Source organism: Cryptotermes secundus, unplaced genomic scaffold, assembly GCF_002891405.2.
Source record: "Cryptotermes secundus unplaced genomic scaffold, Csec_1.0 scaffold948, whole genome shotgun sequence".
NCBI lineage: Eukaryota > Metazoa > Arthropoda > Insecta > Blattodea > Kalotermitidae > Cryptotermes > Cryptotermes secundus.
In genome coordinates, this window is record NW_019727110.1 from 343875 (window position 1) to 358496 (window position 14622).

At 38.3% G+C, this 14622-nt stretch overlaps 1 protein-coding gene across 1 annotated transcript in view; it reads right to left on the reverse strand.

The window, feature by feature from the left end:
• Window positions 1-14622, reverse strand: part of LOC111864518 (gamma-tubulin complex component 4) — a 34596-nt gene that overhangs the window by 10247 nt on the left and 9727 nt on the right. The window contains exons 5-8 of the mRNA XM_023851816.2: window positions 11996-12090; window positions 9646-9826; window positions 4627-4780; window positions 4114-4268 (exon numbers count right to left, since the gene is read on the reverse strand). Coding sequence (XP_023707584.1) covers window positions 4114-4268; window positions 4627-4780; window positions 9646-9826; window positions 11996-12090 — 585 coding nt within the window. The remainder of the gene's footprint in view (window positions 1-4113; window positions 4269-4626; window positions 4781-9645; window positions 9827-11995; window positions 12091-14622) is intronic.

Genomic DNA, 14622 nt, shown 5'->3' on the forward strand with positions numbered 1-14622 from the left:
TTTTCAGTGGTGAATTATCAGTCAGGAAGTCAGTGTCGGATTGTCTAATATTTCTTTATCAGTTACAAAGTCAGAGTCAGACTGTCACATATTTCTTTGTATATTATTTTTATGTTGCATCTTGGAAGAGGTATAAACCCACTGAGCCAGTATTACTTTGTGAGTAAAAGGCATCTTAGTCACTGCGACTTTCGGTATCAGTGTCAGACTGGCACCCTTTTTGACTAGTATTATATTTACTTTGCATCACTATTCTGCGAGTATTACTAATAGGTGAGAGTGTTGCTTTGTTAATCAACATAATTTATTTGATTTTGCTAGAATCCCCTTCTCCCAAGATGATTCTTCAATCGCACAAGGTGAATATCATGGTCAGTGGCGTTTCTCGGGGGGGGGGGGGGCCAAGGTTATCTGGGGCCCAACTGAGTCGACTGGAGGTGAAACATTCACAACACTGGCCAACCAAAGAGAAACAAATATTTGTTTCGTTAAATAAGAAAAGCAGGAGCACGCTCTTCTATTGTAAAAAGTGTGATTTTGCTCTGTGTGAAGTGGACTGCTTCGTGAAGTGCCACACACGTCAGTGTGAGTATCGTAGTGAAGTGACTGTGAAGTGACCCAGTTCAAACTCGCATACAGTAATATTATTGTATATAGTGTGATTATATTTACAGTATCACCAAGTCTCAAAGCTGAATATCACAAGGCGAATATCATTGTCAGTGGCATTTCTCGGGGGAGGCCAAGGTTACCTGGGGCCCAACTGAGTCGACTGGAGGTGAAACATTCACAATACTGGCCAACCAAAGGGAAACAAAGACGCTGTGTGTTTCACTAAATAAGAAAAGCAGGAGCACGCTCTTCTATTGTAAAAAGTGTGATGCCGCTTTCTGTGAGGTTGACTGCGCGTCAAGAGTGTATTGTAAACTGTGAAGTGACGCAGTTCAAACTCGTGTACAGTCTGAACAAAATATTATTGTATATAGTGTGATTATATTTACAATATCACCATGATTCAAGGTTGAAGAAAAAACAATGGGCAAGTCCTTTGGAATTTCATAACATATGATTATATTTTGGACTTCATGACAAAATAATCAGTTAATTTTCATTTGTAAAAATTACTCTTTTGTGTATATGTAGAAAATTTTATTGTCTTTCAGGCTGTTTTTAGTTTGTATTTCTATGTTGCATAGAAAGGAAAATATGTATTTTTTCTGAAAGTTTGCAATGTTAATTAATTAGGGTGATTTAAATACCGGCTGCAGAGGCCTGCTGGCAATTTAAAAGTCCGTACGTTAAAGGTTAATTTGTCTTCTGCATCTGTACACAGGGGCTTTAAAATTATGCACTGAAATAGTACAACTGCAAAAAGGCTTCTGCTGCCCTCTCCTACGCATTTTCTTGGTTGAATAATACAACTTATTCACTGCTTTGTCTGAAATAAAATCAAGCAAAGAAGGGTCATTCATATGTAATTGTCACCTGAGGGACTGTACACGTTTCAAATAGATAATAAGATTTACTTGGACACTGAATCTTTTTATTTATAACTACACAATTCACAAATATACACTGTGATTTCTGTCACTCTTGTCAGGTTCCTTACTGGCTCTGCCCTCACAGACCCATTGCTAGGTTTTGGCCTTGGAATTAAGGAACTCTGTCACCAACTAGCAGGCTCTCTGCACATTGCTTTGTTATGGATTGATGAGAAAACACCATGTCCAACTATTACTCAACTGTTGTGTGCATAAGTGGCCAATAGGACTTGGTCATGGTGTGGACACATGTCTGTCTGTGATTGGTGCTAGATGTTGCCCAGTGATGGAGACCTCCGTGACATTGGTGCTAGATGTTGCCCAGTGATGGAGACCTCCGTGACATTTCTCTGACTCCAAGATTCTTATGTCTAGGTGTCACGTCATAGTATTACACAAGGTGGTTCAGATATGACCAGGACTGATTTTTTTTTAAAAAACATGATTGCCAAACTCTTACTTGCATATGTCAGTTTTCAACGTACTCCCCTCCAGAGTCAACACATTTTTTTCAACGTTCTGGAAGCATCCTGATGCCCTTTTCAAAAAAGGCTTGTAGTTGGTGGCGTATCCACTCCCAAACAGTCTGGATGATGGCGTCATTGTCCACAAACCGCATGCCTTGCAAGTCTGATTTGAGCCTTCCGAACAGGTAGAAATCACTTGCGGCCAAATCGGGACTGTATGGCGGATGTGTCAGAAGGTTCCATTTCAGTTTCCGGAGGGTTTCCATTGTTGTTTTGGCCATATGGGGGCATGCATTGTCTTGAAGGAAGGCTACCCGCTTTCCACCTCTCTTCCGCTTGGATCGGATCTTTTCCTTCACGTCTGTTGTCAGGAGGTCTGAGTAATAAGCTGCATTGACTGTTCTGGCATCTGTCAGAAAGCCTACATGGATAATTCCCTGCCAGTCCCAGAAGAACATTGCCATCACTTTTCCTGCTGAAAGGCTCCTCCGCGCTCTCTTGGGTTTCGGAGAACTGGTATGCCGCCACTCGCTTGATGACTGCTGGGACTCAGGAATGAAGTAGTGCACCCATGTTTCATCGGTGGTCACTATAAACTTCAAAAATGCATTACCTTTGTCTTCAAACTGCTGTAGGAGACGACTGCCAGCTAGCATGCACACCATTTTATTCATCTCCGTCAAAGTGTGTGGTACCCACCGTGCATTCACCTTGCGATAGTGCAGGTGGTATTTCACGATGTCTTCTACACTACCAACACTGATGGACAGCATTGTTCCAAGTTCCTTGATAGTGATGTGCCTATTCTCATGAATAAGCGCATCTGCACGATCAATGTTTGGCTCAGTGATGGACGTTAACAGCCGACAATCATGTGGTTCATTCTCCATGCGCTCTCTGCCCTCTCTGAGGCACTTACACCACTCAAACACACGGGTCCGTGAGAGACACTCTCCCCATACTGTTGTTGGAGTCTGTGGTGAATTTCAGCCGACAGGATGTTTTCTCCGAGGTATTTGATCACAATGCGTTGTTCCACACTCCACGGTACCTTCTGTTCGCTCATCACTCTAGCAACTCCCAGACAGGACTGAACAGGTTCTAACCAAAACAGGAGGAAGGGTGGAGGTTGTGGCTTCACTCTCTCAAGGTTGCACAGCTGCTGTGCAGTGCGGCTTGTTTACACACAAATCAGTCCCGGTCATATTTGAACCACCTTGTAAGTAAATCATTAAGGCAGGATATGTTCACTCATGATCTGAATTTCTCTTTTACTGTTCTCTTGAGTTAACCTTGTTTATATGACAAGATCAGTGGCAAAACAGTAATTCACAGATAAACTTAAACCTGACCTGAAACGTTTATTAAATTTATAATTTAAACTGAAGGTTACACAACCCTGTGGGCATATACGGCCTGTTACAAGGATACTTTTTTTTTTTAAGATCTACTTGTCACTCCATTAGCTGTCTGTGGATAAGCATATTTCTAGAATCCTGCTCATTAACTAAGCACTCGTAAATAACTTCAAGAAACAGAGTCACTGTTTAGAAGCTGATAACTATTCATCTGGTCAAGAAATTCCCCATCTTCTATAAAACACAAAAATTTGTTACTGTTTCCAGTAAAGTCCATCAGTGGACCCTATTCTAAGCCTGATGTAGCCAGTCCACAGCTTCACATCCTACTTCTATAAGATCTATTCTACTATTATTCTGCCACTATATATGACTCACAAGTGGCCTCTCTCTTCAGGTTTTCTGACTAATATTTCATATATATTTCTCATTACCACCATGCATGTTGCATGTGGTACTCATCTTAACCTCCTTCACTTCACTACCCTACTGATATTCGAGAAACATTACAAATTAGTTCCTCGTCATGTCATTTAGTCCAGCTGTCTATTACTTCCACTAAGGTCAAAATATTCTTTTCAGCAGCCTGCTCTCAGACACCCTGAACCTATATCTGTCCTTTAGGATAACTGACGACATTTCACACCCACTGCCTATTACCAAATCAAAACAATATGCATAATAATTAGAATGAAGTAAATATCATTTGACAATGCTTTTGATATATGAGACACAAAAGAAAATCACCTCTGTGACACAACTTTGGAATTCATCAACAGTCTTCTCAAACTCTGTGTGGCTGAAGGTCTTCATAGCCTGCAAATTCTGAAGCTTCTTAAAGAATTCCACTTCTCTGTCACCCCACAATGAAGGTATGTACTGTGACATATAGGAGCCTGTTTCTGGACAAAAAAGGTAATGTCACAATCTTGTTTAACAAGAAAAGTATTACATTTCAGCATCCTGTTTTATTTTTTAATTAAATAAATGATATCTTTTCAGTTACATTCATTGTATAGTATTAAGTACAAAGATGTTTGTATTTAATGATATGGGAAAGATGTGGCAAGAAGCAGTTATGAAATGTTTTATGGTATACTCGTCTGAAGGCACTGGGAAAACCACAAAAACCTCAGTCAGTACAGCTGGTCTTCAGGCTGAGAATTAAAACCAGGACCTGTACAATACAGAGAAGATTTGTAAACATTTGACATCAAAGTTGTCATCATTTATTTTTAAGGTTCTGTCTCAGAAACATACCATTTTTTTCCTTTGGTTTACATCCAAACATTACAATTGTATCCCCTATGAACAGAATTTTATGTGCCAGAGATGGAATGATGTAAGATGGAAGCATGGTATACTGGATAGCATATTTATGTACAGAATCATCCCTGCTGAATCTTCTTGGCTCCTGAAAACAGAACAAAAACGTTACCATAATAACACTTCAGGGTTTGAAAGAATAATTTCTTATAGGCCTTTTATATCATTCAGTACCCTTTTTCAGTTAGTAAACAATAGTATGCACACTAATAAAGAACTGACATGTATCAGGAAACTTGTCAAGTTGCATATCAGTCTATACATAGTCTAAAAGTTAAATTATCTGCAGGATATGACTAGATACCAGAATATCTTGTTAAAATATGTATAAATTCTGTAAAAACACCACTGGCTCTATTTTTCAATGCCTTTTTGAGCTCAGACACCTTCCCAGATAGATTAAAATTAGCTAAAGTGATACCTCTGCATTAAAAAGGGGAATATCATGATATTAAAAGCTATAGACTGATAACCATTTTATCGGTATTTTCCAAAATATTAGAAAAATTGATATATAATAGGCAAATGCCGTTTTTAATTCAAAATAATATGTGGACAGAGGCCCAAAATGGCTTCAGAAAGAATAAATCTACTGACACAGCAAGTCAGTCTTTTATTGAAAGTATACAGGAGGCCTTAGATAACGGCCTATATGCCATAGGATTATTTTTTGATTTTTCTAAGGCAGGCATGTCAAACTCAACTTGTACAGAGGGCCAACTCAGCCCTATAAATAATAGTCCAGGGCCACATTTCAAAATAGAAATATACATTAGATTTTGATACAAGGAAATTTAATTCTATTTATTATTTAGGAATAATTTCAATATAATTACCTAAAGTGGAACACTTATATTTTCCCCACAAATCAAACACGTAATTTTACCTTCTATTTCACGACAGAAATAAGCGATTTCCCATTTTTCTTGAAAAACACGGCGCTCACTTTCAATAGTTCTTTTTTCGCTACTTGAATTTTTTGAAAGCGACATTGCCCTTTAAAATTTACTGTACATATACAAGAAAACTCGTAGTTGATAATTTAATGTTTAATTATAACCTTTATATGTTCATTACAATGTAACATCAGCACCTGTCACTGTGTGAAAATGAACTAAATGACAATGTACAAGAGACTACCGGACTAGTAGGAACGTGTATCTTGTCTCAATGGTCATAAAAGTGAAAGTTTGCTAGCAGGCCATTAGACAATGGCTGGGGGTTGCAAGCTAGTTTAAAGGTAGAAGTCCCTTGCACTTGTCTGTCAGTTGTCACCCTCCTTGCATTCTTAATATGCCTCCAAAAGGGATTCTTGGAAATACTTGGGGCAGTGAGGCTGTGCGGATTTTAGTGCATTAACCTTCTGAAATACAATAGTTTGTCCTTTATGAACTTTACAAACTGTTAGTTGGACAAACCCTTCTGCAATTCTCAGAATCACTTTTCCTGCAGCCTGCTAATTTATGTCTGCATGAGACTTCTTGTCTTCTGGTCTGTTGGGAAATTGTCTTTACAAAAAATAGTTCTACTAAAATTTTAATATTGATTTCAATATCAATTAGCTCTAAAAGTTGAGGGGCCGCATGTTTGACACAGCTGATCTAAGGCATATGACGTAATAGACCACGATATACTTTTAGAGAAACTAGACTCATGTGGCATAAGAGGCATGACAAATATGTGGTTCAGGTCTTACCTGTCAAACAGAATCCAATATGTAGAAATAAAAAACACTGACGGCAGTGTCAAAACCAGTTATAATTCATCATTTAGGAAAGTGAAGTATGGTGTACCACAGGGATCAGTGTGGGGCCACTTTTATTTTTACTATACATTAATGATCTTACAGAAAATGTTCAAGGAGAAAAGCTGGTTTCATATGCAGATGATACCAATTTGTTAATTACTGGAAAAGATGAACTTGACCTTCAATATAAAAATTAATGTTATGAAAGAATTAGAAATATGGTTTCAAAAAATAACCTTGTAATAAATACTACAAAGAAATCTGCCATGTCATTTCATTCAAACAGTGGAGAGATCCATTAAGACCACAAATAGTTTTTAATAATACAGAAATAGTATATCTGTCAGAATTGAGATTTCTTGGAATTCACATGACAGAAACCCTAAAATGGTGCGCTCATGCTCAATTTCTAAAAGCAAAGCTATGCAAAATAATTTATATGGTGAAAATATTAAAAGAAATAATGAATCCATAGATGATAAAAATTATTTATTTTTTTAATTTTGAGTCATGTATGAGAAATGGTATCTTATTGTGGGGTGGGGATGGGGAAAGTAAAAGCATTTTTAAATTGCAAAAGCGGGTTCTTCGAGTGATTAGTGGCATTAGTAGTCGCACGTCATGTAGACAAATTTTTAAAGATTACAACGTTTTAACATTGCCTTCTCTGTATATATTGGACATGACACGCTTTATCAAAAAATACAAGGCTTCTATGGTAATAAATTCAGACATTCATAATTATAACACATGAAGAAAATTAAATTATCATGTACAGCACTGTAATACAGCTCTTTTTAAGAGGAGTGTGATAAATATGGGAATTAGTTTGTATAATAAGGTCCCCAATCAAATAAAACAAAGGGAAAATTTTAACTCATTTAAAAAGGAATTAAAATCTTTTTTGCTGAAACATTCCTTTTATTCTGTAGATGAATTTATGTCTTTTGATTCATCAAGTGTGTAAATGTAATATGTAGCTGATTAATTTGTTGTATTTGTGTAAAGACAATGAAATTAATGGTAACTAGATCTAGATAATATTATTCAGATGACAAACCCCCTATATTAGGGTGGTACAGTGTATACTGTAAAGATATGCATGAGAATTAGATGTAAAACTGACAATTTCCTTATCCAAATGGTTGTAATACCTGTATGTATGGATTGTTGAATGATAATAAAAATGAAAATGAAATGAAATGAAATCTATGTTTTGACCTGGATGCTAAAAGCACATGTCAGTAGAACCAGAAATGCTTTTACAAGAAAAGCACTAACACCACTCACAATATTAACCATTCAGCGTGGTTTGACATGTATGTTTCGTCAGGTATTTAAATCGTCTGCGGGGGTTCGACGTCTATGTTTCGTCCAGCTGCACACCTATGTTATAACGCCCATAATAATTGATGGTTTTGCTGTAGATTGTTAGATTTTTCGCTGGCCTGTTGTCACAAGAACTATATATAATGAGACACGAGTTTATCTGCGCCAAGTCATCGTTACATATGCCTGTCTTGCAGCAAAATTCCTGTTGCTCTTGGGAGAGGTTTCCTCATTCAAACTGTTATGAATGGCGTGTTTTCTTTCCTATGACGTTATAAACAGCAGAGACCTGATATGTGCTGTATTTATAATATCATATTGCCCTGAGCTGGCCACACTAACACACTCAATTGGAATTCTTAGAAGAGGGATGTCCAAAAATTTATTCTTGCAAGATCGATTGATTTCGCACAGTACATAGCACCCAGTTCTTAGAAAAACGTCACGAATTAAGGCAGAACACTGTGGTCACCCCCTATGACGATACTGGTGTGTGTGGGGGGGAAAAGAACTCATTCCTTCATGTATTATCGCTCCAGTTGACGCCATTTTATCGTACTGACCTTGGTGGTCGTTTCGAGGGATGACCATAAATATTTTTTTTGAGCCAGCTAAGCTCTGCTTTCGTGCACTACATACCAGCCAGTTCTTAGAATAACTTCATGAATTCTGTGGTCACCCCTACGACATCTGCTGTAGCCAAAATGAATGGAATTTGAAACGCAGAAGCACCAACCCCTTGTTATGATAACATAAAGGTTGAATTTACTGCAGCTAATCTGGCAACCTATACGACTCACAGAGAGACATTTCCTCTTGTATTCCCCCCACGGGGAAGAAGGCAAGGGCGCACAGAAGATGTGTGGTTAAAAAAAAAAAGGACCAAAGAAAAGATACACAATATTGGTGTGGTGAATGTGAGCCAGCGTTGTGTTTAGAAGAATGCTTCAAGGCGTCACTTGCTTCCATTGCCAAGATACTGAGCGCTCATATTATAAGGCAAGGTTATAAAACCATCTTTTAAGATCATTTTAGTGAAAGTTTCATGCTTCAAAGCGTACCATACACTGCTCAAATTCTAAACCAACTGCTTCCACTGCCGAGATACCGGGCGCTCATATTATAAGGTAAGGTTATAAAACCACCTTTTAAGATCATTTTAGTGAAAGTTTCATGTTCCTATCTCATATAATTTAAGAACAATGATGAATAAATCATTTTCGAGCAAAATTTAAATGGCCAGCTGAATATATTACCACCGGAGAGACGGCAGCGGAATTTAAATGACCGCGCGAAAGGGTTAATAGATGTATTTGTCACCCAACAAATTCCATTCACCATCACAGCTAAACTTTTTGCAGAGTTTCCATGTTTACCTGCCTCCTAAAGAATGATTTTAATAACAGTTACACATTGTGGCATGTAGACCCATTGCCAGGCAATGACCATGAAAAAAGTGACAAAGTAACAGCTCGGCAAATAAGCATGTTTCCACAGCAACAAAAGAATACAGCAATAATGGAAGAGACATTTTCTACACGGCCCATGCAGAAATGTTATAACCAGGACAAGTCAGCAGTTGCAGTTAGTTAGAGATCTGCTGGAGTTCAGTCGTGGTGAGCTGTTGCTTTTAGAAGCTGGTAGCTGAGGCCATGGACAGTTCAGGAACCCAGAGGAAGGGGAACGTCCACCACTGTAAGCTGCTACCAAGCAACGTCAGTGAAGACGTGACAGTGGACACTTTGTGTGTCTGTGTCTGTGTCTGTGTGTGTGTGTGTGTGTGTGTGTGGGCGCGCGCGCTTTACCTAACAGGTAAAGCAATTATGACTGTTCGTACAATAAGTGATGTGTATATTGAATGAAACACCGCAACATACCAGGGACAATACTTCATTGGTATCCTGGCTGGAGAAGCTATCTGTAGTTGTCGACGTGCTTGTCCCTTGGGCATCTGATACATGCTGTATAAAGAATTCAGCATATTGGTCAATCAGCTGACCATATAAGAGCCAACTGGACAGCTGTTTAAAGAACACCACATGACAGGATTGAATAATGCTGTAAAGAAACAAAACCTTAATCAGATGGAAACAGAACCCAATGGCAAACTACCAGTTAGTCAGAAGGCTTCCTAACTTTAATCTTTCCATTTCTTGCTATTTTGAAAACAGGAAATAAAATACAAGACATAAGAACTGCGGTATTATCGTCTTCAATTCTGAGCGGATTAATGTAATTTAATCCTTATATACCAGAATTTATCAGATCAACAATAAAGAAAGAAAAACAATGTGTGCCAACAAATATCAAACTGATTTTCAGTACCTGATATGACCTCATTTTTCACTTATATGTACATCTCCTCTGCCCTGTTGACAGAGGTAAAAAACTGCCAGCAATGATGGAATATATGTACATTTCAATCCTGAACAACTAAATTAAAAAAATTAAACATATACTAAAGGATACAACATGATGACAAAATGATAGAAAAAACAATTTTAAACTTTGTAATTAGACATGAAAAGAATTTAATCCAACACAGTGATGACAGTGACAATGACGATATTGATAACTCATTTAAATTCAAAGCAAAGCAATAAGGCATTAAACATGTGATACCGATTTCTGCATACATTGGATCTTCAAAGACGACCATGAAAACAGGGACCACTTGAAAACAGATGAAATATATTCATGAGAGGATAGCATGTCATGACTCAACACTACCAACAAACACACTGATCCGCATCTAATCACTGTCATGTGAATGAAGGGTGAGACCAACAAGCTATAGGCTTTTACTCATAACTGTGAGCTAAGCATACTGCATTATACATAAACATCAATATTAATAATAAAATACAAGGAAGTATTTTACCAATTAAATTCCAAATATAAAACATTAATGATAAACCTCATGTAAATACATGTTATTTTTCATGGTGTTTCCTCCTGGCTATACCACCATACTGACGAATACAATTAGAAAAATAAAGCAATTTGACCTGGAAGCAGGCAGTAGGCTTCTCTGAAATACTGGTCGTATCTTTATACATTTTATTCATATTCCTCGATATAGAAAACCATGCAATGAACACTGATCCCTATGGAACCCTCCAGTTGTCAAAATTTATTTTTAATCTTAATCCCATATTTTTAAACCATCTTGCTTACAAAAGTCAGAGTAAAGTCAGTGTACACAGTTAAGTACAGTTCAAGATAAAGGCTAGCAACATGAAGCAGTGAAGCACAATATACGAAGGAGGACCCAAAAATAACCGGAACCGACCTGTTGCGCGCGCATGCTTTGTAGTTACGAGCTGTGCTGCTAGGTGGTGTTAGCTGGGGGTCTCCCGCGACTGTTACTGAGCTGGCGTCAGTCTGAGTTAAGTGGTTTGTCTGTGGTGCTCTGTTGTGTGCGTTCCTGTTTCAACCCTTTGGCGATTAGTGAGATGGCCGACCAGAAGGAACAAAGAGTGTGCGTGAAATTTTGCTTGATGAAGATCGTCGAAAGACCATTGACCAACTTTCTGAGGAAACGAACATCTCATGGAGCACGGCCCAGCGAATTTTAACCGAAGGTTTGCACATGAGACGGGTGTCTGCAAAATTTGTTCCTTGCTTGCTCGGAGATGACCAAAGAGAAAACCGTGTGAATGTTTGCCGCGACTTGAAGAGTGAAGTGCAGAACGATCCAGAATTTCACGCACACTCTTTGTTCCTTCTGGTCGGCCATCTCACTAATCGCCAAAGGGTTGAAACAGAACGCACACAGCAGAGCACCACAGACAAACCACTTGACTCAGACTGACACCAGCTCACTAACAGTCGTGGGAGACCCCCAGCTAACACCACCTAGCAGCACAACTCGTAACTACAAAGCATGCGCGCGCAACAGGTCGGTTCCGGTTATTTTTGGGTCCCCCCTCGTATTTTGGGGGGTTTTATGCAGTGTGGTACTCCCATTTAGAGTATCACTTCACATGAACAATTACTGTCTGACTGGACTATAATGAAATTTTACCAGTAAAATTTGAGAAGTTCACTTACATTAAATTTCATGAAAATTCATTTAGCCAGACTGCGGTTTTCATGTTTACAAATGGAGAGTCCCTCTATGTACCTTTTTAACTTGAACTGAAGCAGAACAGAATGCAAAACATATACAGACAGTTAAATATTTTAATTGTGCACTCATCCCTAACTTAAGACATTAAAACTAACCATTTGAGAGGCTCTTTTACATCATTCACACTGCATGTCACTTCCCTATGCAGAAGATCCAGTATTTGACAGCCATGAACATGCTGTTCAGACATCTATAATACAAAGGTACAAATAAGCATAAAACAAATTGTAAGAAACAATATGCTTCACTCCACATCTGACTACAAGGTGTCTAATTACAAGGACTTTTGCTTACAGGAACATGATCCAGCTCTGAACAAGGTATAAGTACATCTGAGGGCCAACAGTGGATAGTTACAAAAGGAATGAGAGGGGGTCAGAAAGACTTTATGCAAAGGGATGTGATATATGGATAATAGTGAGAGAGAAAAGCTTAGGTAAAGTGTCGTGACCGAACATGTTGGTGGGTTAACTGAATTATGGGTAGCATAATCATTCAGTGATGATGACTGTCACTTGGCTAGCTGAGTGTGTATTCCAACCACAAAGTGCAAATACTCACTACAGAATACAGAAGATTTATTAAGCTGTATATAGAGGCCGCACCATAGCTCAAGTGGTTAGTCGCTGGCTTCCCACCGGGGCGGCCCAGGTTCGATCCCGGGTCTGGTCAAGTGGGATTTATGGTGGACAAAGTTGCACTGGGGTGAGTTTTCTCCAAGTACTTCGGTTCCCCTGCCAATCATAATTCCATCAAATTCTCCACCATCATAATCACCCGGGGCAGGTACAATAGGCCAATCAGTGGCTGCCATGCTGAGTGGACCCAGCTGGACTCCACCGCCCCCCCCACCAAATAGCGAATTAAAAAAACAATTAATCCTGTATATATTACACACAAAAGCTAGCAGATGTAAGTCTGGCCAGCCAACAACCAGACAAAATGAGTCAACTCCAGTCATCTGGTTCTTACACAATTCTTATCTAAAGTTAACCAGCAGGCAAATATACATTTTTCTGTAGAAAGGTGGATCAGAATCATGAATTGGGTACAGGTTTCTGTACACAAGAGAATCGTATCAGCAGTTACGAGGGTAGAGTTCGTTAGTGGTAGTATGTCATACACAATACTGAATGCTAAGAGGTCATTCATTCATTCATTCATTCATACCATACTGGTGTGATATCATTGTTATGAATGTTCATTCTTTTGAGGTTGAAACTGCTATTGCAAAACTGAAAATGTATAGATCGCAAGGCAGTGTTCAAATTCCAGAAGATGTGATTAATGCAGGAAGTGAAATATTATGTTCTAAGATCCATAAGCTAATTACTTCTATATGGCATAAGGAAAAATTGCCTGATCAGTTGAAGGAGTCTATTATTTTACCAGTTCACAAGAAGGGCAACAAAACTGACTTAGTAATTATTGGGGGATATCATTGCTATCAACTTCATACAAAATTTTTTTCTCTCAAGGTTAAATCCATATATAGGTGAAATTACTGTTACATATTTTTAGAATTAAACATTTTTTGGGCGTGATATCTTTTCTAACAGTCTCTGAGATGTACAGGTACTACACAGTATGCACAAAAAAATCTTAGTCACTCTACACATTGCATATTCTAGTTGCAGTTTTGTTAGTCTATGTTAAAGGAATGGGCACAAGTTTGTATGTTTCCATATACCCCACTGAGTCTGCATGGCTATCAGCCACAGGTCTTCTCTTCTAACCACAGTTCGGTGGTGGTCCTCCATATCTATTTCAGGTTCTTCTACTGAAGGTCTAACTCTTACAAACTCTTCAATGGGGTCAGGTTTGTATTTACTTTATATTACAAACAATATGTACTTACAATGATAGAAGACAAAAACTTCATGCACAAATAGCTTATACTCATTCAATCATCAGTAATCTATCAAGATGACAGGTCCACAGTCTCTTCCAAAACAGTTCCTCCACTTGATGCAATCTAGAGCTTTCTCCTTCAAATGAAAATATCCTCTTCTGTCCCAAGGTCATCTAGCATCTTCTTATGTCTTCTGGTCACTTCTATCCACCCCTCTATCTTTCCTTCAATATCCATTATGTGTATTTATGCTAACCACCTTACAGTGCACACTTTTTATTTAATTTCACCTTTCTCTTCACTTTTACACTACATGTTTCAGCACTAATGTGCCATCTTCAGGTGTCTCTATGTACGTCAAACTACTGCATTGCATGCCATGATGTCTTCATTCTAAAATGACTAAAATGTGTATTCGTCATGTATAACAATAAATTCTAAATATTAAAACCTTTCAGCATTCGTCATCCTTACGTCGTATCTCAAATATGTGAATCACGTCAATCCTCCTCTGTCGGAGCACTCTTCCTACATTCACGTGTGTATTGTGCTGGATATCCAGTAGCACAATGCACGCAGTCATAGGAGAAACACACAACACAGAGCACAATATACACATGAATGTAGGAAGAGTGCTCCCATAGAGGAGGATTGGTGTGATTTGCGTATTTGAGATATGACGTATGGATGACAAATCCTGAAAGGTTTTAATATTTAGAATTTATTGTTATACATGACGACTACACATTTTAGTCATTTTAGAATGAAGATGTCATGGCATGCAGTGCAGTAGTTTGATGTGCATAGAGACACACCTGAAGATGGCACATTAGTGCTGAAACATGTAGTGTAAAAGTGAAGAGAAAGGTG